Raw genomic sequence first — 21,011 nt, forward strand, 5'->3', positions numbered from 1 at the left:
TTTTAATGGGGAAGGGAACCTGTTTCTCAGAAACCCCCACACCCCTAAAAGCTTCTACAGTCCTGCTGAAAGCCCTGGTCCTCACTTACGTCAGAGGCAGCCAAGCCTTAATCCAGCTTCCGCTTCCACCCCTAGCCCTCAGATTTTTTTGCCCCCGCATTATCTCTGTCTAAAAGCCTTTTCTCTCCATGAAGGGCTTTCAAATGCTTTTCTTAGCAACTCTTCACAGCAGGGTGGGAGGTTTAGCTGCTGAGCCAGAGCTGCCTGGATCTGTGGTAGGCAGAGGATGTGAAGGGGCCATCGTGGGCCTGAGCTCCTGCCATCCCCCAGGGGCCTGCACGGGGAAGCACGCATCGGCCATCAGCCCACTCAAACTACAGCCCCATGGGAGGCTGAGCCAGAAACCACAGCTTGTTCCACAGGTGTCCCCTGGACCTCGACAGGCTTCTGAGGGCTGTTCTTTCTGGGGGCTTCCTCTGCCCTCTATCTACCCAAGGAGCTCTGTTTGCCTTGGTCCTTTGCCCAGCCCTAGTGAGAGGACTGGGCTCCTGGCCTAGCCCTGGGGAGGGGCGGGGAGGAAGGAGTCTCCCCATTCATCCAGGATGCCAGCTGGATGCCAAGGTGCCAGGGTGCTGTCTTCTGCTGCCTTCACATGTGACCTGAGCTCTCCAGCACCCTTCACAACCCACTGCCTTGAGTTTGGGCTGTTGGAGGGGTCTCCATTGATGAACTACACTGGGGGAACCCCAGTCTGGCAGCGGCCTCTGTGCGTGCTTGAACGTATCTTCCGTCTCAGCGCTTTAAGTAGCCTCTGCCCCCTCTCTTCTAAGCCTCTACCCCACTCTGGCCTCCTTTCCAGTTATAGATGCTATTTGTCCCTGACTGACAACCAAGGAAAATCTTGGGGTCACCTCCTTATGTTGCAGGTGAAGAACTAATGTCCAGAGAGAGAGACTATCTAGCTCAAGGACACTCAGCAAATCCCTGGCAGAAATGGAATACAAGCCAAGTCTCCCAGCCCCTAGACTAATATTTCTTCCTGGATTTTACTTCCTATTCTCCATCCCTGTCTGCAAGCTCCCCTCTTCCAGGGGAATCGCAGGGACTCCTTTATCTGCAGCCAAAAGGCAGCACGTTCTGGAAGGACTTTGGTATTGGAGCCCAGCGTACCCCTGACCCCTTGCATACCTCCCAAAGTAAAGGTGGGGAGCCAGGGAACCTATCTTCTTCCCATTTCTCCTTAACTTATTTCATGATGGTGGAAAAGCCTCTTCCTCTTCTCTCCCAACCTCCCCCACACAATGGAAGCTGATGGTCCTATAACCATTAAGAATATGGGGTCCCTTTAAGTTCTCAGGGCTAGGCCACATTTATGAAACATCTTCCCTGAAGCCCAGAGAGCAGTCTCAGGCACACCCGTCTCCACCAGGCAGCGGCTTTCAGGACTCGATGTCCCGATGCCCCACTCTCCCTGCTGGACCCTCCAAAGGTCACTCTGGGCCAGAGATTTTGGAGGGGCAGCAAGTTCACGTCGTTGCCCGTGGGCTGGAAAAGGATGAGGAAGGTGAGGGATGCCGCTGCCCTGCCTCCACCCTCTTTGGATTCCCTCTCTTTGAAACTTACCACCCTGTTTGAGGGACAACCTTCCCTCACCCTATCCCAGGCCATAAAAATGGTCTCTGGGGTCCACTCCAGCTGGTTCTTCCAGGGACCCCCTGGGCAGAGGTGGTAGCACCGGGGAGGTGTGACTCTTTCACAGGTTTAATTAAGAAGATTTGGGTGGAGGTGCCAGTGAGGGTGTGAATGCCAGTGAGGGCCCGCTGGGAGAAGGGTCCGGAAGGGGATTCCTTTTCCCATCTCTAGGCAACAGGGTTTCGGCTTTTCTCAGTCACCTCCAAAGGCCAGTGCCCAGCATAGGGTCACCCACAGACAAGTTCAGGTAAGCCTGCTGAATGAATAGGGGACCCCTCTTTTCTCCAGAAGAATGGGCAGTGCGTGTCTGCCAACTTTCCCAGACGGGTGGAGATTGGGAAGGATCATGTCTTGGTTAGTTTTCCCCTCACAGCCCACTACAGTGCCTGGTACACAGTCGGCCTCTGCAATTCCATGTTGAATGAACGGGTTTCTCACAGTTCTTGTAGAGAAGGGGTCCCGGGAAGCTCCCCCTTCCTCCTGCGCTCAGAGGGCAGAGTCCCCTTGGTGGTCATTTCTAAACGCCCAGGGCTCAGGGGGGCCAGGCAAGCAGCAAGTGTTCAAACAACGCTTGGGGCATATTGCCTGAAAAGGGGGTGGGGCCCAAGCTTTGCGCTCCCCTCTCATCCCATTCTCCTTACCTGTAGGATACCTGTTTTCGCAGGTGCATCTGACGGAACCGCTCCTCCACCGGGGGCCCGGCCGCGGTGCCGTGGGGTCCCTGGGGCCACAGCTGCGGCACCTCCTGGCCCCGCCGGCAGCGCCGCCGCACCACCTCCTCCTCGGCTCCCCGGCTGCCCCCGGCCCCGTCCCCGCGGGGCCCCCCTGCCCCAGGCCCCTCGGCCATCCTCGCCGCCCTCTTGCTGCGGCTCTCGCGGCCTTTCGGGGTTCCCAGCTACGGTTCAGGCGCCCCTCCTCGCGGGCTGGGGAGCGCGAGCCCGGGGGGCGCAGGTCCCGCGCGTCCCTCCCGACGCCGGCGCTCAGACGGCGGGAGCCGAGAGCCGCCGGGCGCTGCGCCCGCAAAGGCCGGCGGGATCCTCGCGCGCCCCTGGGGGTGACGGGGGCGGGGTCCGGGTGGGTGCCGGGGTGCGGTGTCGGGCGCGCCGGGCGCCCCCCGGACGGCTGCAGCGGGAGCCGGAGCGGAGCCGGAGCCCGGGCGCCGAGCGCGCTCCTGCAGCCGCCGCGCCGCGCCCGGAGTGTCACCTGGAGACGCCCGCCGGCCGCGGGGTCCGCAGGGGAGGCGCTGCCCGCCCCCCCGCCAGCCGCGCTCGGGGTACGCAGGGAGCAGCCCGCGCGGCCGGTGACAGCACCGGCCCTGCCCGGGCGTGAGGCCCGGGGTGTGGGGCGCCCGCCCAGAGCCCACTCCAGGTTTCCAGCCGCCCCCCAACCCCCGGCAGCTGCCAATCACTGCCCGCCTGTCACTCAGCCGCTGTAATGCGGCGTCCCGCCCCCTCCCTCCCCCTGCACCCCCTCTTCCTCTCCCCCCAAGCCCGGCTAGTCCAGCGCAGCTGCCGGCAGGTGGGGTGGAGGGTGGAGGCGGTGACTTGAACTGGCTTTAACCCCGTCGGTGCCGCGGGCAATTTAAAGGCCACGTCTTCGATGTGGGGAAGGGGCTCGGGAACAGGAACATACTCAGGGGCACCTTGAATTTGGGGGTGGACCTTGGGCCTAGAGACCTTCTGGATGCTGCTGGGAGAAGGACCCAGCGGGGAGCGGGGATGGGCTGGAGAGCTTCCCGACCCTGGCCCTGGTCACGCCGCTGGCCACCTAGGACCTGCCTCTCTGAGCTCCTCGCCTCCCCGGTCAGGAGCGCCTGATGCTGGAGGGGACACCAAGGTGGGCAGGGAGGACTGGAGGTCCATCTTGGATCACCCCCTGTACTTTTCCTCCAAACCCCTTGGCTACTCTGGCTGCCGGGGGCCTCTTGTCTGTGGGGTGCTCATCATCTGCAGGACGGGGGACCCTGGTGAGCTGCTCAGATGCAGGGCCTCCTGCATATGGACCGACACTTCTCTTTCTGAAGCTGACCTTTTGTAACAGGGTGGTCCCCAGGAAAGGGGGAGTTTCCCTGCCCCACCCAAGGGAGGGTGGAGCTGAGCAGGAAGAGGAGAAGCTGCAGAAGAGACTGAGGAAGGAAGCAGGATGGAGCCAGGAGACCTGGAGGAGGCGCATGGAGCCTAGAGACACGTGAAGAAACTGCGCTTATCTTTTGGTCGTGGACGGGGTGACACAGATGTGGCTGAGACCCGTGGGGAGGTGACCATGGCAGCTTTTATCTTGATGTTGATTTTGCTCTTTTCCTTCTGGGCTTGTCTGGTTGTTTCTGACCCTTTTCTGTGGGTTCCCACTGGAAGATGCTTTAGACTTGTGGCAGGTTTTGGGGACTTGCTCTGGGCCATTCCCATTTGGATGGACTTTTACCCACGAGGGGACGGGTAACTCTGGATGCTTCATTTAGAAACTAGACTCTTTGCCTTACCTGTATTGTTTCCTAGTTTTATTAAAGTTCCTTCCCATTAAAGTCTCCTATGTTTTGTGTTGATGCGGCGGATGGCAGAACCCATTTAGAATAGGCAGGTTTGCGGGGGTTTGGGCTGCCCCTCTCCCTGTCCTATAACACTTTGACCACAGCATCTACTCTCCCCACTGCAGTATGTAATGGCTCCCCCTAGCTTGCCCTTTAGCCCAGCATTCACCTCTGCCTGGATCTTCCCACATCCCATTCTCTGGTTCCATTCATTTCCTGCTACTTATCTGCACCTTATTCTGGAAACTGGCATCCGGCCTGAGCAGCATTATTCAGACTATCCTCTCCATCTGAAATCTTGTTGACATACTTCAAATCCTGAGGCATCTTTCAAATGCCTCCTTCTCTTCCAGGAAATCTCCTTGGGTGGAGGTAGCTGAAAAGCACGCTCCTTCTTCCCAGCCCCATAGCCCTGGGCACCAGAAATCTAGTCTAGTCATTGTTATCTTACCCCTCTGATTGTGAGCCGGATAAGGTGGGCGGGACCAAACCCGCAGAGGGTCAGAAGGGCTAAGAAGGGGACAGCCAGCCCTACCTCTGGCTGTCCTGCTCCCTACCTCTGCTCAGGTGTTCCCTTTGCCTGGAGCACCCACCCCCTTCTCTGGAAATCCTGTCCCTTGGCCAAGGTCATTCTCAAGTGCCACATTTCCCACAAAGCCCTCCCTGAAAGTCTCCTTCAGCCCCATAAACCATTTCCTGGGCCTCCTCTTGACACTCTAACAATAATTAACATCTCATTTGATTCTCACCGCAACCCTGGGTGGTAGATATTATCACTTCCTCCATGTTACAGATGAGGACACTGAGGTGTCATTCAAGTGATTTATTTGCTCAAGATGGCACAGGCAGTGACTGGGGGAGCAAGGATTTCAGTCAGGTCTTCTGATCCTGAGCCCATGCCCTTTCCACTGTTCCAGACTGTCGGTTCTGCAGGGGCAGCCTAAGGTTCCCTCACGTCTGTCTGCTGCAGAGCTCAGGAACAGATCTGCATCAGCTCTGCCCCCCACCTCTCCAGCCCCTCAGTTCCACTTTGGATGAATGGAATTGCATTCAACTTGCTGGCCACTGGGAATTTCCTCCCTATGGTCAAGTTCTAAAGAAGCCCAGCTGCCCTAGAGGGAGCGGCAGAGCACTTGGGAGCCCCCCACCCCCAGATGCCCTTGGGATTGGCTTCCAGGATTCTTGGCTCCTATTTCCAAGCAGCCTGGCCCAGGGTAGCCTCCTACACCATGAATTATGGTAGTTCTGGCAGGGCTTGACATTCCCTTGCCAGCTGCCTAGCTGTTGGGTTTCCAGGTTGGTTTTTTGTTCAATTCTTTCCTGCCGAGCTCTCCCCACTCAATCCTTTTTAAAGTAAAGCTTCTCCTCTCTGTCCTCACACCTCCCCCACTTAGGACCAGCTGCTGGCTGCCTTAACTTTTAGCTGTGACTCCACCTTCTTCCCAGTAATCCTAGGGGAGAAAGGAGGCTCCACCGCCTTCTGCAGCCTCTCCCAGTTCCGGCTTGCCCCTCTGAGCATCTCCAGTCTATCAGTGTCTGTGCTCAGAAAATAATAACTTAAATGCCTTTGGAGTGCTGACCGTACCACTGATCTCCTGCTAAGAGCTTCACCCACGGACTTGTATACTTAAAGCTCACAGCAACTTTAGGAGAGATGGATGCTATTTTACATATGGGGACACCGAGGCTCTGAGCGAACTTAAGTAGTGCCCAGGCCACACACTCCAGTGCAGTAGGAACATCATCATCATCCATGCTCTTGACTGTGGTGCCCATGACAAAGCGACTCAGGCGCCTTTGGATGTGAGTCCCCATCCTGTCCCTTCCCCCCACCTCTGAAGTCACCCAAGGGGCACCTGTTAGCTCTGATAGGTGCCCAGTTTGGCCAGATGGCTCCTGGCATCATCCAATCCTCTGGAATTGGATCCTTGCCCAGCCCATCCCATCATACGCAGCTGCTCTCCCTGCTCCCAGGGCTGCATTTCCAGGTGTCGCAAAGGGTTTGTTGTGGCAATCTGAGCAGGATGCTGGCACCGCGGAAGCCATCACATGCGTGTGCAGCAAAGGCAGCTGCCAGGGCTGATAATAGCATGTGCAGGCTGCAGGAGGGAAGACTTCCTTGGATGGACAGGCAGAGGGTGGTGATCACAGATGAGCAAGCAGCTCACCAAGTTCTGGGCTCTTCTCTCGGCTAGCTGCTCGAGGAAGCCCGATTGTTCTTGGATCTGGGTGATAAACACAAAACCGGGCTGGGGTAACACATCTAGAGGTGAGAAGAAAGGGTGCCGGCATGAGAGACAGGGAGCTGGAGGGGTATTGTGAGCTCTGAAATCAAACAGACCCTGTGCATATACCAACTTGGCCACTTTGTTTTAGGTGCATGACCTTGGTCAAGTCATTTCACCTCTTAGGATCCGGCTTCCTTCTTCTGAAACAATAACCATCCCTGAGGATTATTTTGATTCCTAGTTGGGATACGTGAAGTTCTCAGTCCATTGATTGCCTGGCACATGGTAACTACTGAATAATGGGAGAAAGCTAGATTTCAAGCACTTTGATGTCAGGAACTGGACTTGTGCTCAATAGCTCAATAGTGTCTGCTATGTTAAATGAATGAGTGAATAGTGAGTGGTCATTGCAACAGTCAGCTTTGTCTCTCTGAGTCGTTATGTTAGGGGGAAAGGATGTCCTGAGATAATCTCATACAGGCTTTGTGGACTCCACCCCCACTCCAGACTAAAGCCATCAAGACTCTGGGAAAGACAAATCCCATCACCACCAAGGGAGGGTGGCTGGGACCTGAGGGTGGAGTTGGGCAGCCAGGTTGGATATAAAAACCAAACACGTGGGCCTTGCTGGCTCTCTGGCTCGCGATCGCTCGCCTCCTGGCTTCACCGCTCCTGGCTGGCGGCCAACTCTGAGAGCGCCATTTTGGGATTCCTAATCGGCGGATCCGGTAGGACTCATTTAAAACTTTGTCTCCCACTTTTCTCCCTGAGCTGTACATTTCCTCATTTCCCCTTCCCTTTGTAAATAAACCTTTTATTAACCTTTCACGTGTGCCTGCAGTAGAGCATTGATAAGTCCTTTTAAGCGCGCGGGTGAGGACCCACAGTCAGGCACCCCGTTTTGTATCGGGGTTGCTCTACAACAGTTATTTTAAACTTCCCTCTGGCTCCTCACTTCAACTCCCATGCCAACTCTCCCTACTTGATGGGGATCTCTTGCTAGCTGCTGTTTCAATGACTAGAAAGTGCAGATCTCTGCAGGGTACCCCAGGAGCGACCTCATCACCACAATGCTGGTCCTGAGATTTCATGGCTCTAAGGAAGGTTCCTTCACTTTTCAGTCTCCATACATGCCACGCCCAGACTGCCTCCCCTTTCTGTTTAGGCTCCTCTGGTCCAAGATGGGACCTCTCTGCCCACTGCCTGGGTTCCTTCCCTACACCCTCAGGCACCATCTTCCCTCATCCTGGTTTCCGCTTTCTGTCCATCCCTCCTGTTCTCACCCCCACCCCACCCCCATCATGTCTCTTCTGCTTCAGCTCTGCCCCAGCTGCTTCCACTGGCGACCTCCTCACTGGCAAGGACAATGGACACTTGGTCTTCTTGTCTTTCCTGACCTCCTCGATGGCACCTGTCACCTGGAAACTCTCCTCATCAGTTTCTAGGACATTCACCTCTCCTGGTTTTTCTCCCCTCTCCTGCCATTCCTTCTCAGCTGTCTCCACCTCTCTCCCTCCTCTGACTCTTAATGTCCATCTGGAGTTCTGCCCTCATTTGTCTTCTTTTTATGCAGACTCAAGACTTTATTTTTTTAATTTTTTAAGAAATATTTATTTATTTATACAAGCACTGGGCACAGTCAGAAGCGCGGGAGGGTGAGAGAATTCACCAGAGCCAGAGCGGGGAGCAGAGCAGGCAGAAGGACCGAAGTACACTGCTGAGGGGAGCAGCAGGCGGCAGGAGAGGTCTGCACGCCATGTGGGACCCTCTCCGGGCAGCCGGGGATTGAACTGGTGCTACAGAGGCTGCTGGCAGCTTCGCAACACAATGTTCAACTGCTGCACCGCCGGGGAGGCCCAGACTCAAGACTTTAAAGCACCAGCTGGATGACAATTTCCTAACCTCCATTGGGGATCCTTGTCTCCCAAGCCCTGGACTTAAATCTTTTTTTTTTTTTTATAAAAGATTTATTTATTTATCCATACAAGAACTGGGGTAAAGGCCAGAGGTACAGGGGGTGAGAGGATTCACCAGAGAGAGTGGGGAGCAGAACGGGCAGATCTAGAAATACACTGCTGAGGGGAGCAGCGGGTGAGACAGGAGAGGTCTGCTGTGCCATGTGGGTCAGCTCCCTGGCCAGGGATGGAATTCATGTTGCAGTGGCTGCAGATAGCTTCATAGTGCTGAGACTTAACCCCTTGTGCCACCAGGGAGGCCCCTAGACTTAGATCTTAATGCAAACAATCTACAGGCAACTCAATTGCAAGATGTGCTCAAAAGAATTTTCTTTTTCATCAAACCAGCTTTTCTTGCCATACTCCCTGTCCCAGTGAACTGGCTCATCATCCACCCAGGCCTCCAAGCCAGACACTGAAATGTCATCCTGCTCCACTCTTGCTCTTGCACCCCACAGCCAATCTGATGGCAAATCCTGTTGATAATTCCTTCTAATTATCTCCTGCATCTGTCTCATCCTTGACATACCCCATGCAGAGCCCCAGAACAGGCAAATCTGATTATCTCACTCACTGATTTAAAATATTCCGTGACTCCTCATCACCTTCAGGGTAAAGTGTTTTCTTTTGATCCCCGAGAGGGCTCTGCTTTAACCAGGGCTGGGACAAGAGTGAAGCAAGCTGGGAATCTAAGGCGCAGGATTGAAGGAAGTTTTCATTCTTGGGGTGTACCAATGCCTCTTTGAAATTGGTACCCCAGGAGCGACCTCATCACCGCAATGCTGGTCCTGATTTCATGGCTCCGTGCCTTTGCAACTGCCATCCTGTCCACCCCAAACAATTTTATTTCTTCTCTAACTTACCACTCCTAGCTAGCAAGGAATGGTATTGGTTCAAGGGCTGCCTTCTCTGAATTATCTTCCTGGACCCACCAAATCTGAATTGCACAACTCTTTTGTGTCCCCTTAAGAACATGTCTACCCTCCACCAACATGGCCCATAGCTGGTTTACTGCCCACTAGGCTGGGAGTCACTACCAGCATGCCAGTTTGTTGAATGACTAATAGAGGTAACAAATGAATCAATCAGGAAAAGAGGTGTGCTAAAAGTTATTGTTAATAATAAAAAGAGTTTGGGCTCCAGAACTCAGTCTTGAATGTCTTGCTGCAAAGGTCTGCACTTTCAATAGCAATTAAGACTGGTGCCCCGCCACTTTCAACCAGGTCCCCATCAAGTGCTCAAGCTGACTGAGCGAGGAAGAGGCTTTAGAGGTTGGGTCCTAATGGCCAGTTTCGAGGTTCCATAATGCTGTCTGGCTTGTCCAGTTTTCCTCTGGTGGGCAGCAGACACAGGCACTATCTTCCACTGTGCCCTGCTTCTAAGTATGAAAGCACAGTGCCTGCAGAATAAAGTACAAATGACTGCACAGGCATTCGAGTCCTCTCTAGATATGGCTTCCGTCATCCTCCAGCCTTGCCTTCTACCTTCCAAATTTCGAATGACTTCGCTTTTCTTGATATTTTCTTGCTCTTCTCCCATGGAGGCCTCTGCCTAGGCAGTTCCCTCTTTCTGGAATGCCTCTTTCCTCTCTCTTGCCTATTTCTAACCATCCTTCACATCACTTCCTCCAGGAAGCCCTCACTGCTCATGCCTGAGAAAGGCACCCTCTCTGCTGCTATGATAGCTTCTCTTGCCTGGGCTGTAGCACACGGTATGACATAGATGCACAGCTTATCTCTCTCAGAGCTCATGAGGTGCTGGGCTCTATTCTGATCACTTCTATTACCTCCTCAACTCCCCACCACAACCTCATGTTATTTCCTCATTTTACAACTTAAGAAAGGGTGGCTCAGAGAATTCAGGTGAGAGCAGTTTAGTTTCCTATGTTGCAGGGCAGCTGACCACAAACTCACGGCACGTGGAGGTCTTATCTTCCGCGGAAGTGCAGAGCGTGGGCCCGGCTTAGCTGGGTCTATTTTAGCTTCTCATTAGGCTGCAGCCCAGGTATTGGCTGGGCTGAGTTCCTCCAGAGTAGGAGTCTTCCAAGCTTGCTCAGGTTGCTGACAAAATTCAGAGCTCTGTTCCTCTAGTACCAAGACCCTAAGCTCCTGGGGAGGTGTGTGTGGAGGGGTCTCCTTTCCAAACTATTAGCAACACGGCTGTTTGATTCTTTTTTTTTTAAAAAAAAGATTTATTTGTTTTATATAAGCACTGGGTACATTCAGAAGCGCGGGAGGTTGAGAGAATCCACCAGAGCCAGAGCAGGGAGCAGAACAGACAGACTGATGAAATACACTGCTGAGGGGAGCAGCGGGTGCGGCAGGAGAGGTGTGCGTGCCATGTGGGACCCTCCCCAGTGGCCAGGGATGGAAACAACCGATGCTGCAGAAGCTGCGGACAGCTTCCCAGGCCAGCGCCCAACCGCTGCGCCACCGGTGAGACCCTGTTTGCTTCTTCCAGGCCAGCAGGGGACGCTCTTTGGCTTCAGGAAGTCCCAGGCCCCTTTTGCATGGCTTTCACCTGATTAATCCAGACCTACCCACCAGGATGACCTCCCTTTATTAAGTCAAAACCAACTTATTTGGGTCCCTAATCTCTACGTGGCCCAGGAAAGGTCATCCGGTTCTGGGTGTGACATGCCCTCCCATTCACAGGCCCCTCCTAATTGAGGGGAGAGTTAAACAGGGCATGTAGGCCAAGGGGCAGGAGGAACCCGGGCAGTTATATTAGAATTCCATCTTCCACGTGCAGCTGGTGGCTGCTCCAGTAGCAGATAGTTCTTCCTGCGCTGAAGTCAGCGCCTTTAGTCTAGCTGAGGCAAAGGGACACAGACACTGGCAGGTCTCTGGGGAACACTCGGCTCTGCGCTTGAAGTGCCTAACACAGCACCCGGCCCATGGTGGGGGCCTGATACTTGCAGTCTCCACCCCTGAAGTCCAACAGGGTGCTTTTGTGCTTCCCTGCTTCTGGACTCAGCAATGGGAGGCACTTGGGCGGGGGTAGTGCTGGGGAGGGAAATGGCAGAATTCTTTGTTTAGTTCAAATTCTGTACCTGACTGAAAGAGGAAACCCAATAGAAACGACTTCTGACACCCCCGCACCCTAAACCCTAGCCCTTACCAGAAGAGAAACTCACCCTTCTCACACTCCTCTCCCCCCAGGAAGAAAGGCACAGAGTCAGGATTTGATGCTGCATCTTTTTTTTTTTTTTTACTTTTGCCTTCTCAAAGCATGTGCTGAGCTGATGGACAAAGCGGTTTGGCAATTAAAAAGGCCCAGCGGCTGGGCGGCAGCAGGGGGCGGCCGGGCAAGAGGAGAGCCCTCTCCCCTGGGCCAGGGAGCAGCGAAGCCCGCACTAACTTCATAAAATACAAAACAAGGGAGTGGTGAAGGTAGGAGGGAGACTTGTAAAATACAATATCTTAGGGGACTGGCAATAATAAAAAATAAGGTTCATTATTTACAAACAATTTCTGTTCTTGGTCTCTGTACAGTGGGGGGTGGGGTGGTGTGTGTGTGTGTGTGTGCGCGCATGTGGTGTGTGTGTGCGTGCATGTTGAGGTGTCTGTTTGTGTGTGTATGGGGGGGCCAGGGAGGCAGTGGTCATGTTGGTTGTTGTGAGAAAGGATGGGGTAGCCCAGTGAGTGGTTTGTTTGAGAAGGTTGATGGTTGTGGAGGGAGGGGTGAGACGGAGTGGTCAGCCCAAATGTTAGGGGGAGGGAGTGGAGTTGGAGGAATGGAGCCAAGATCTGGGGTAAAGAAGGGCTGGGGAGAAGTGGAACCCTTTCTCCTGAGATGGGACCTCAGGGAGCAGGGGTACAAGCCGGATCCGGGTTAGTGAGCAAGACGACTCCTCTTCTTGGTGCCGAGGGTTCATCCTGTGTCCTGGGTCTTGGCAACGGCCTAGGAGAGTTTGATGGTGGTGTTGGGGCCCAGATCCCTGGAGAGAGAAGAGAAATCAGAAGTGATTCTGTCCACTGAGCAGAGGATCCTCTGCCCCCTCTGCAAACTGCATCTGGCCCCTGGTGGGTGGAGCCCTGGGAGGCGTGGCTGACATGGAACCAGGGGTGGGCAGGGGGCAGGTGGAGCTTGGGACCCCTGGAAGGGGAGGGGCCACCCACCTTTCATGGAACCACTCCTTGAGATGGGAGAAGTCGGGGCCGGTGCCGTTTTCCCCGATGTCTTTTGGCCAGGCCTCGCTCAGGTACTTGGTGGTCTCATGGGTGCTGTCCAGGTGGTCGTGCTGCAGGTGGTCCTGTGGCTGCTGCTCCGCTGGCCCTCCGGGCTTGATTTCCCAGGCCTCCGGAGGCTCCACAGGCAGCAGGGCGCTGCGGCCATCCTCCCAGGAGCCTGCCCCCTCATCATAGAACAGGAGACTGCGGGAGGGCACTGGAGAGGGGCCTGGGATGAGCCACACTGCCAAGAGGCCCCCTTCTGCATCCCTGCCATCTTGGCACATTCACTGCCCTGGAATCTTCCAGGCTGGAAGGTGGGGCTGGAGCCCCAGCTCTAACCTCCCCAGCTGTGTGACCTCAGGTAGGTCTTGCCCTTCTTTTACTTTTCTGGGCCTCAGTTGGCTGATCTGTAAAATAGGGATACTGGCACCAACCACATATAGATGTGAGGTTTAAGGGAGGTGATCCCGGGCAGGTGCCTGGAGCCCTGGTCAGTGAGCCTTCTGAGAATGTTAGCTCTTGCTAGGCGGAGAGGAGCTGGTGGGGCATTAGACCTGTGCCCCTCACTCTCTGTGAGGCCTTGAATAAACCTCTTTCCCATTCTAGGCCTTAGTTTGCCCTTTGGGGTAATGAAGGGAAGGAAGACACACTTTGGGCTATCCACGACGTGCCAGACACTGTACGAAGGTCTTTCACCCACAGCAAGCCACCAACATCTCACAGAAAAACTCTTGGGAGGAAGCTATTTTTAGCCCCATTTCACAGGGCAGGCAACTGTGGCTGCGGGTTATCAGGGACATTGTCCCACACCTGTTGCCCTGAAGCAGGGATGCAAACCCAGGTGGCCTGCTCCAGGCCTGGGCCGGCCCTCCCTGGGATGGCCTGATGCACCAGCTCTGGAAGCCAGGCTGCTTCCAGCCACTTCCTACCACAGCTGCGTCTCCCGCCCGCCCAGACACAGGGTCTGACCCCCACCGCCTGCACTCAGAGGGGTCAGGGTCAAAGCCTTGGGCTCTGGCTTTGTCCATCCCCGCCCCTGCTCCCAGCTTCTAGTCCTTCCTCTCTGCAGGCTCCTCTACATCCAAACAGGTCACTTGGTCTTGGGAAAACGGACGCGAGGTTCTCAAGACCTTCCTGTCCCTGCCGCCCACCTCCCGAAGCCGCTGCCCCGTTCCCTCCCTCCCTAGCCCGCCCCCGGTGCAGGGAGGGGTTCGCACTCCGCCTCCGCTTCCTCTTCCCCGCCCCCGCCCCGCGGCTTCCTCCCCCCAGGCCCTGAAGGTCTCTGGTCCTCCAGCAGCATCCCTCCTTCTGCAGCTCAGGCCTCCCTTCTCTCTCCCTCCTCCACTCTATTTCCTCTTCCTCCTCCTGCCCGCCCAGCCTGAAAACTCGCCTCTCAAATGGGGAAGGACAAGCAGGAAGCCCCCCCCTGGGGCCGCCGGGTATCCTGCCCCTGGAAACCATGCTGGTCTTGGCTGTGCCCTCCACCGGTTCTCCCCCTGGCCACCCCTGGGCATCTTGCCTCTCCTGGGGGGGGGGGGGGGGAGGGGGCTCTTCCAGGAGGGAGTAATTGGGCTCGTTTAGGAAGTGCCAGCTCTGCAGCAGTCACCATGCCAAGAGCGCACCTGCACCTTTTCACTCAGTCTTCACAGCCACCATGCTCAGTAAATAAATGTGGCATTGAACGCCCACGTTTCAGATGAAGAAACAAAGCACAGGGAGCTTAAGACACAGGCCCAAGGTCACACTGCAGCTATGACTGACTGAACTCCACCCTCCTCACCACTGCACTCACCACCCCCTGTGGGATGGGAAATCCCCCGAGCCCACCACTAGCCCTCCTCCATCCACAGGAGACTCAGCAGTGACTGTGACACGCCTGTGGATCCTGCTCGGTGCCTCCGAATTCTTAACACAGCTTCAGGCAGCTGCCGCCATCTTATTAGAAGTGGCCCTTGAGCTACACCTCACTTGTTATTCACTCACAAAATACTGATGCTGGTTTGCAGATGCCCATAACTATGGGCACCATGACACATGAGGGCTAGGATCAGAGCATTCCTGTTATCCCTTAAACCTTCCTACCCACACCACTCCTGGGTGGCCTGAGAATCAGGAGTTCTGCATTGTGGAGTTCTGCATTCTACAACGAACAGCAAGCAGGTATAGGCCCTATTTGGGCCATCAGTTTTTCCATCTGCAAAACAAACGTGGCTCCTCTCTCATGACTGGCTTCCACCTAGAAGCTGGGGCTGGGGGAGGGCAGCCCAGCTAGGGCACTCACTCTGACTGGCCGTGTAGACGCTGTCAGTGGCTGTGGGGTCTTCCTTCACAGTCTGGGAGCTGGAGGAGAACTCAGGGAGGCAGGGCACAAGGGAGCCCAGCACCAGCACGAAGCACAAGGCTGCCACCTGTCATGTAGAGAGAACGGTGGTCAGATCCGGGCGGGGAAGGGCTGCAACCCTGGCCACCCTCAAATTTTCCTCCTAAAACCAAGGAGGGGTAGCAGAGAGCTCAGTAATTTTTCAAGAAAACTCCTCCCAGAGTCAGCCACCTGTAGACAGGACTCTCCCACCCTCTCTGAGAAGGTGGAGGAGGCTGCTCAGGCCATTCCCATGCATGGCAGGGGGCATCCTAGGCAGCGCCAGCAAAAAGAGACGTGGCCAGTGTGGTGGTCACCTATGGGGTGCAGGAGTCAGGAAAGGAAGGAGGGGGAGGTGGTCTGGGGCCAGGGAGGGGGGCATATTATCAGCAGATTCTCAGTGGGCGCTAAGGGGTACACAGCCCAAACCAGCCCCACCCATACCACAGCTCTGCTGCCTGGCGGAGACTGCAGAGGCCTGGGAAACGGTCAGCCAGGAGGCAGCAGGCTGTTCCTTTCCGGGAGAGGGTAGAAGAACGTCTGGCAGAGGCCTGTGCACCACCTTAGGGACTCTGGAATGATTTCTAATGATTTGCTCAGTCTTTCCCCACCATTCCTTCCAGAAAGAACCACACTCCCCTGAGATTCCCCATCCTTCACTCTGCTGGGCCTCTGGAAGCCACCTCCTCACAGGACTTGCCCTGCCATCCCCTAGCTGGATTCACGTGAGTCATAACGCATCCACACAATGTTAGACCTGGTCAGGGAACATCATTTTCTAGAAGCTTCCATGGGCTTAGTGAAGGAGACTAGGCTCCACTGGAGCTTGTCTGTGACCAGGCACTGGGATAGTTTACCCTACAGACATTGCCCACAACATTGCTTTTTCCTCATAGCTCAGAACTGGCCTGGGGAAGACTTATCCTTCTGTAACCCTATGGTGAGGAAACAGCACCTACCATGAGGCAGGTCCCAGTCTGGGTGGCAGCCATCTTGTAAGGTCTGGAGATCTTGTTGGTGACCAGAGTCTGTAGTTTTTGCAGCTGCTGGAGAAGGGTCCTGAGGAGAGCACAGCAGTCACCAGCAGGCTCTGGCCCAGCAGGCATCACTGCCTCCTGGAGCTCTCCAGGGAGGACCAGGGCTGGCTCTGCACTTGATATCCACACCAGGTGCTCATATCAGTCAGGACAGAAAAGGTCACCTCCTGCTTGTCTCCTCTGTGGTGCAGCTTGGGCACTTAGAACCTGCCTGGTGGTGAATTTCTGGGAGCTTCCACCCTATGGGAGCTTAGGGGTGTCCTGTCACACTACTGGCCAAAGTGGGGATTGGAGGAGGGCCCTGCCCCACCTGGTCTGAGAAATTCCCACCTGCTTTTTCTTTCCTTTTTTAAAAAAGGTTTTATTTATTTTTACATAGAAGAACTGGGGCCAGAGATCCGGAGGGGTGAGAGGATTCACCAAAGACAGAGTGGGGAGCAGAACAGGCAAATCTACTGAAATACAATGCTGAGGGGAACAGTGGGCAAGACAGGAGAGGTCTGCTGTGCCATGTGGGCCAGCTCCTTGGCCAGAGATCGAATTTGTGCTGTAGTGGCTGTGGATAGCTTCATAGTGCCGAGACTTAGCCCCTTGCGTCACCAGGGAGGCCCCCACCTGCTTTTTCTTATCCCACACCAACTGCAGCTAAACTGGCCTTCCCCACCACACCCTGGGCTAAGATGGACATGTCCAGTAGTTGTCAAGTACGTACCGAGTAGCCGGTAAATGGTAGCTATCATTTTTGCTTATTTCATTGCTGGTTTTGCATTTATCACAGTACCCGACACTACGTTAATTTACGGATTTCCATGTCAGTCATCATTGCTAACGTGGACCCTCTGGGGCTGAGGACCCAGTCCCACCCAGTGTGGAATCGTCCCACTACCAGGAGGTGCACAGCCCTGGCTTGGTGAACAAATCTTTAATCATCTTTTCTCCACCCAGCTGCAGTTCCCAGAATGTACAGCAGGTGGCGAGATAGCTCCAAGGGCCAGGCCCTGTTTTGGACCAGAGAGGAATCTGGGGGAGAGGTACAAGGGTCAGGGGTGAGGGATCCTGCTCCCCTCCCTGTGTGGGGGGCTTTCTGCAGGTCAGTCAGGGAAGTGGCTGCATCCCACTGGAGAAGCTGAGGGAGAAGGAAGGAAAGAGGGAAAAAGCCTTCTGTTGAGCACCTGCTACATACTAGACTGTTGTTATTTTAACATGTTTTTGAAATTAATCCCAGAAAATAATTATTAAAAATGTACTGTGGGTTCATGGCTGGGCATTATCAAGGATTTGGAATATTGACAGTAAAAAAGAAGCAAAGCTAACAGGAATTGAGCATTCTGAAACGCCAAGGCACTGTTTCGTTATGCATGAGTCCCGGGAAATAGCGTGTCTGTCACCTCTATTCAGACAAAGAAATTGGGGCCCAGAGAGGTTTAGCAGTTTTCCTGGAGTCACAAAAATGGCTGAGTCTGATAAGAACCCAGAGCTGTGACTCTGTGTAGCGACTTCTTGCCAGGTGCTATCCGGGCTCTATGCTGTTTCTCCAACTTAATTATACATGTGAATTACCCAAGGATCTTGTTGACATACAGATTTGGGTTCTGTAAGTCTGGGGACAGTCCTGAGATTCTGCACCTCCAACAAGCCCCCAGGAGATGCTGAGGCTGCGGGCCCCAGAAACCCACTCTGCGTAGCCAGGATCTATGCCAGCGGCCTGCAGTTAGGGGCCACTGGGGTTACCTAATGGTTTATCAGAATGGTTTGCTCCTGGCTTAGTACTCAGGCTTGAGGCCTGAAGAAAAGCATCTAAAAAGTCCTAGGATGGCTGCTGCTGCTGTGGGCCACACTTTGAAAAACCACTGCTCTGGACCTTTTCTTTTTAGTGTCTCACTGGTACTATGGGGGTCTCAGTTATATGCAGCTGAAGAAGGGTGGGAAGCCAGGGTTTCGGGGTTTCCTGTCATTTGGAGACAGGGAGGGGGCCTGGGTTACTGCAGAAGGCAGGGGGCCCGGTGAGATGCAGGTGATCCCACCCACCTGTTGGCGGTCTCCAGGGTCTCCACCTTCTTCCACAGTTCGTTGTTCTCTGATGTAAATGTCTCCACCCTGTGGGGTCAATCAGGTATTGGCTCAGGGGCTGCCCCCAGATTCCTTGCTGCCCCCTCAGCTCTGCATCTCACTCCTGTGCCCCTGTCCACTCCCTGAATCCCATGTCCCCTGCCGCCAGCGCCCTGTGAGAGAGGGGAGAGCAGGGTAGGATGGGGGCTGGGGTCCAGGTCCCTCCCCCCCAGGACCCTTACTTCTTTTCTAGACACTCCACATACTCCTTCTTCTTACGACGGCTCTCCTGGGCCGAGATCTAGAGGAGGAAGCCCCCACACAGGGGTTACCATGGCCACACTTTCAGGGCTGACATCACCAGAGGAGCCCCCCGCCCCCTTCCAGGAAGCCCCATGGCATAGCCACATCTGGTTCTTGCTTTACCTTGTTCTTGATTTTTCTCCGGACCCTCTTCAAGGCCTTCTCCTCGGCTTTGGTGAGGGGGAGTTTTGTGGGGACGGGGTAGCCCTCGGCAATCAGGGTACGCTTCTCCTCCTCTGTCAGGAGCAGTGGCCCTGACGTCCCCTGTAATTTCTGTGGGAAGGAGGACAGGGTGGTGAGGAGCTAGACAGCCTGGGCTTGCGCTGATGCTCTGCTGTGGACTCAGTCTGACCTGGTCAAGGCAGTCTCTGAGCCCGTTTCCTTATCTGAAAAAGGGGTGCATCTGAATTCAATTCGGCAGTCTCTATCTTGTGCGTAGGTCTGCTGGGAGCCTCACAGTTTGGGCACTCAGCACTCTGTTGGGGTGGGAGCTCCCTAGATCCTATCCCTGGATCCAAGCCCTCCAAGCTCACTGGCCCAGGGTTCCCTAAACAGCAACCCCTCATGGCCCTCCCAGGGTTTCTTGTTCCCTGGGGGACCCTGGGCCTCCTGAGCACTGTTCCCCAAACACTGCCCCTGGGCCGTCCGCCTGGAGGTCAGCAGTGTCAAGTCCTGGATCTGCTACAGTGGAGGTCCAGCAGCCTCTCTGGCCTCCGTTTCCTGTTTTCTGAGAGGCAGGATCCAAAGATCTTCCTTCCCATTTGCCAGGGGGGCACCTCTCTGAATTCTGATGGGGGTGAGGATCAGGCTTAGGGCTCCCCAGAATGTTCCCCACTGGTCATGTGCTGGGGTGGACTGACTCAACTCCCGGCCTCCAGGGTCAGCCCACCCCAGCTGCTTACGTGAGGGGCGGTGAGGAGGGGGGAAGTGGAGATGGCCGTGGAGGAGCGGGCCATGGGCCGGACAGGGCTGGAGGGGGGCAGAGAGCGGGGACTCTGGGAGCCATCACTGTCGCTGCCGTGGCTGCTGGGGGGCGTCGGAGGCATCTGCACCAGGTCCTCTGGGGAGAGTGGGAGAGCTAGGTTAGTAGGGTTGCACCCCAGCTCTGCTTGGGCATCAGAGTGGGGCCTCCCATGGGCCTAAGCCAAACCCTGGTATCATGGGGGACAGACTGCTGAGGCTTGGAGGAGCCGGGATATCAGAAGGCCCTCTGCTGTGTCGCAAAGGTGAGCTGACATCCCAGTTGATTTCTGAGTGCTGCCTCAGTCCTGACGCCCCATGGAGGTCCGGCTTCTTGGCGTGGATGTCAAGGAGGCTGGATTCTTAGAATTGCCTCTCCCATCTGACTTTACAGGGGCCAAGATCTGTAAGCCTCCAGGCAGTCCCAGGGGGTGTCTGGAATCTGCCCTAAGCTAGATGCAAGGGGATCAGGCTGGGTAAGCCCCAGCCTCTGTCTTCCTTCCTTTCACCCCAAGCTGTTTAACCATAACTACCCTAGGCTTTCCACCCTCAACTTCAGGGTAGCGAGAAGGTAGGCACCGGCTTTTAGCCAGGAGCACTGCTCTCCTCACCCACCCCCTCCATGCTGTGGCCGCAGCACCTGGAAGATGGGCCCTCTGCAGGAGGTCAGGAAGAGTCTGGGCAGAGCAAGAGAATAGGATCCTAGCTGCAGGGAGAGCTCCCTGGACAGCACAGAATGTCCAGATCATTCCAGGTGCGGAAACCTGGAACACTGCTGAAGGAGGAGGAATTGCCTCCTCCCCAGGCAGGACACCAGGCTGCCTCCTGCAGGGGTTCTCTCTCCCTTTTTTGGTGACTCTTAGTCACTCCTGAACTTGGAGCCAGAGACCTGAGTTCAAGTCCAGCCAGTAGGTTGTACCGCTCAGTAATTTGACCTGTGGTTACATTTATTTAACCTCTCCTAACCTTACTTCCCTGCTGAGTGGGGTGAACTGCCTCCTGCTTGGAGCTGCAAGGATGCAATGAGCATAATGTACCTGACAATGCTTTCCAAACTGAAGGGCACTCTTCTCATAAAGTACTTTCAGGCTGGTCCCTTCCTACTCTGTGTATCTGGCTTCTCTCGAGGCAGTGAAAACCTGGGCCTTGTTCATCTTTCTACACCTGTGGCACTGAGCCCAGGACCTGATACACAGTAGATAACGTAATCAGTGTCTGATGAGTTGAAATCGGAAAGATTCAGTTCGCCCTTTTCCTTTTGGCCTACTTGGTCCTTTCTATTTCTGGCCAATGCTAGAAGCTTCCTTTGTTCCCTTTCCCCCTGTCAGGTCTGGGATACCTTCTCAAGGCTCCCTGGGCATCCTTGGCATGATGTACCACCATGTCTCTGCGGTGTAATTGGTGGTTTGTTGGTGCCTCTTACTACTCTGTGACCTATTTGGGTACAGGGACTGTCTTCTCTCTTGCTGCTTCCCCAGCTCCTGGGATGGGAGAGGCCCAGGGCTCTGTTGTTGGATGGATGAATGGATAGAGATGGGTGACTGGCTAGATAGACAGACGGTCAGATGGATAGATGGGACAAGAGAATGAACAAATGGTTATAAAGTGGGCTTAAAGTTAGTGAATAATGGGTAGGGGACTAGCAGAGAGGGTTGGAAGGAATTGATAATGGCAATGTCAGTGGTAGATTAGGTAAGAAGGGGATAAAGGATGGAGGATGGACAGG

At 55.0% G+C, this 21,011-nt stretch overlaps 2 protein-coding genes across 4 annotated transcripts in view; both read right to left on the reverse strand.

Moving 5' to 3' along the window:
- DGKZ (diacylglycerol kinase zeta) overlaps positions 1-2,539 on the reverse strand; it is a gene marked incomplete at its 5' end in the record, with an annotated part of 40,025 nt that extends 37,486 nt beyond the window's left edge. Inside the window, one exon of the mRNA XM_084244497.1 lies at positions 2,334-2,539. Within this exon, the coding sequence (XP_084100623.1) occupies positions 2,334-2,539 (206 nt within the window). The remainder of the gene's footprint in view (positions 1-2,333) is intronic.
- A 9,766-nt stretch (positions 2,540-12,305) lies between these two features.
- Positions 12,306-21,011, reverse strand: part of CREB3L1 (cAMP responsive element binding protein 3 like 1) — a gene marked incomplete at its 3' end in the record, with an annotated part of 30,705 nt that continues 21,999 nt past the window's right edge. For all 3 annotated transcript variants that reach the window (XM_084244561.1, XM_084244560.1, XM_084244559.1), the window contains 8 exons: positions 19,228-19,385; positions 18,449-18,598; positions 18,265-18,323; positions 18,002-18,070; positions 15,896-15,995; positions 14,859-14,985; positions 12,524-12,791; positions 12,306-12,342 (listed from right to left, as the gene is read on the reverse strand). In XM_084244561.1, coding sequence (XP_084100687.1) covers positions 12,306-12,342; positions 12,524-12,791; positions 14,859-14,985; positions 15,896-15,995; positions 18,002-18,070; positions 18,265-18,323; positions 18,449-18,598; positions 19,228-19,385 — 968 coding nt within the window. The remainder of the gene's footprint in view (positions 12,343-12,523; positions 12,792-14,858; positions 14,986-15,895; positions 15,996-18,001; positions 18,071-18,264; positions 18,324-18,448; positions 18,599-19,227; positions 19,386-21,011) is intronic.

This window comes from Talpa europaea (assembly GCF_964194135.1).
Source record: "Talpa europaea genome assembly, chromosome: 1".
NCBI lineage: Eukaryota > Metazoa > Chordata > Mammalia > Eulipotyphla > Talpidae > Talpa > Talpa europaea.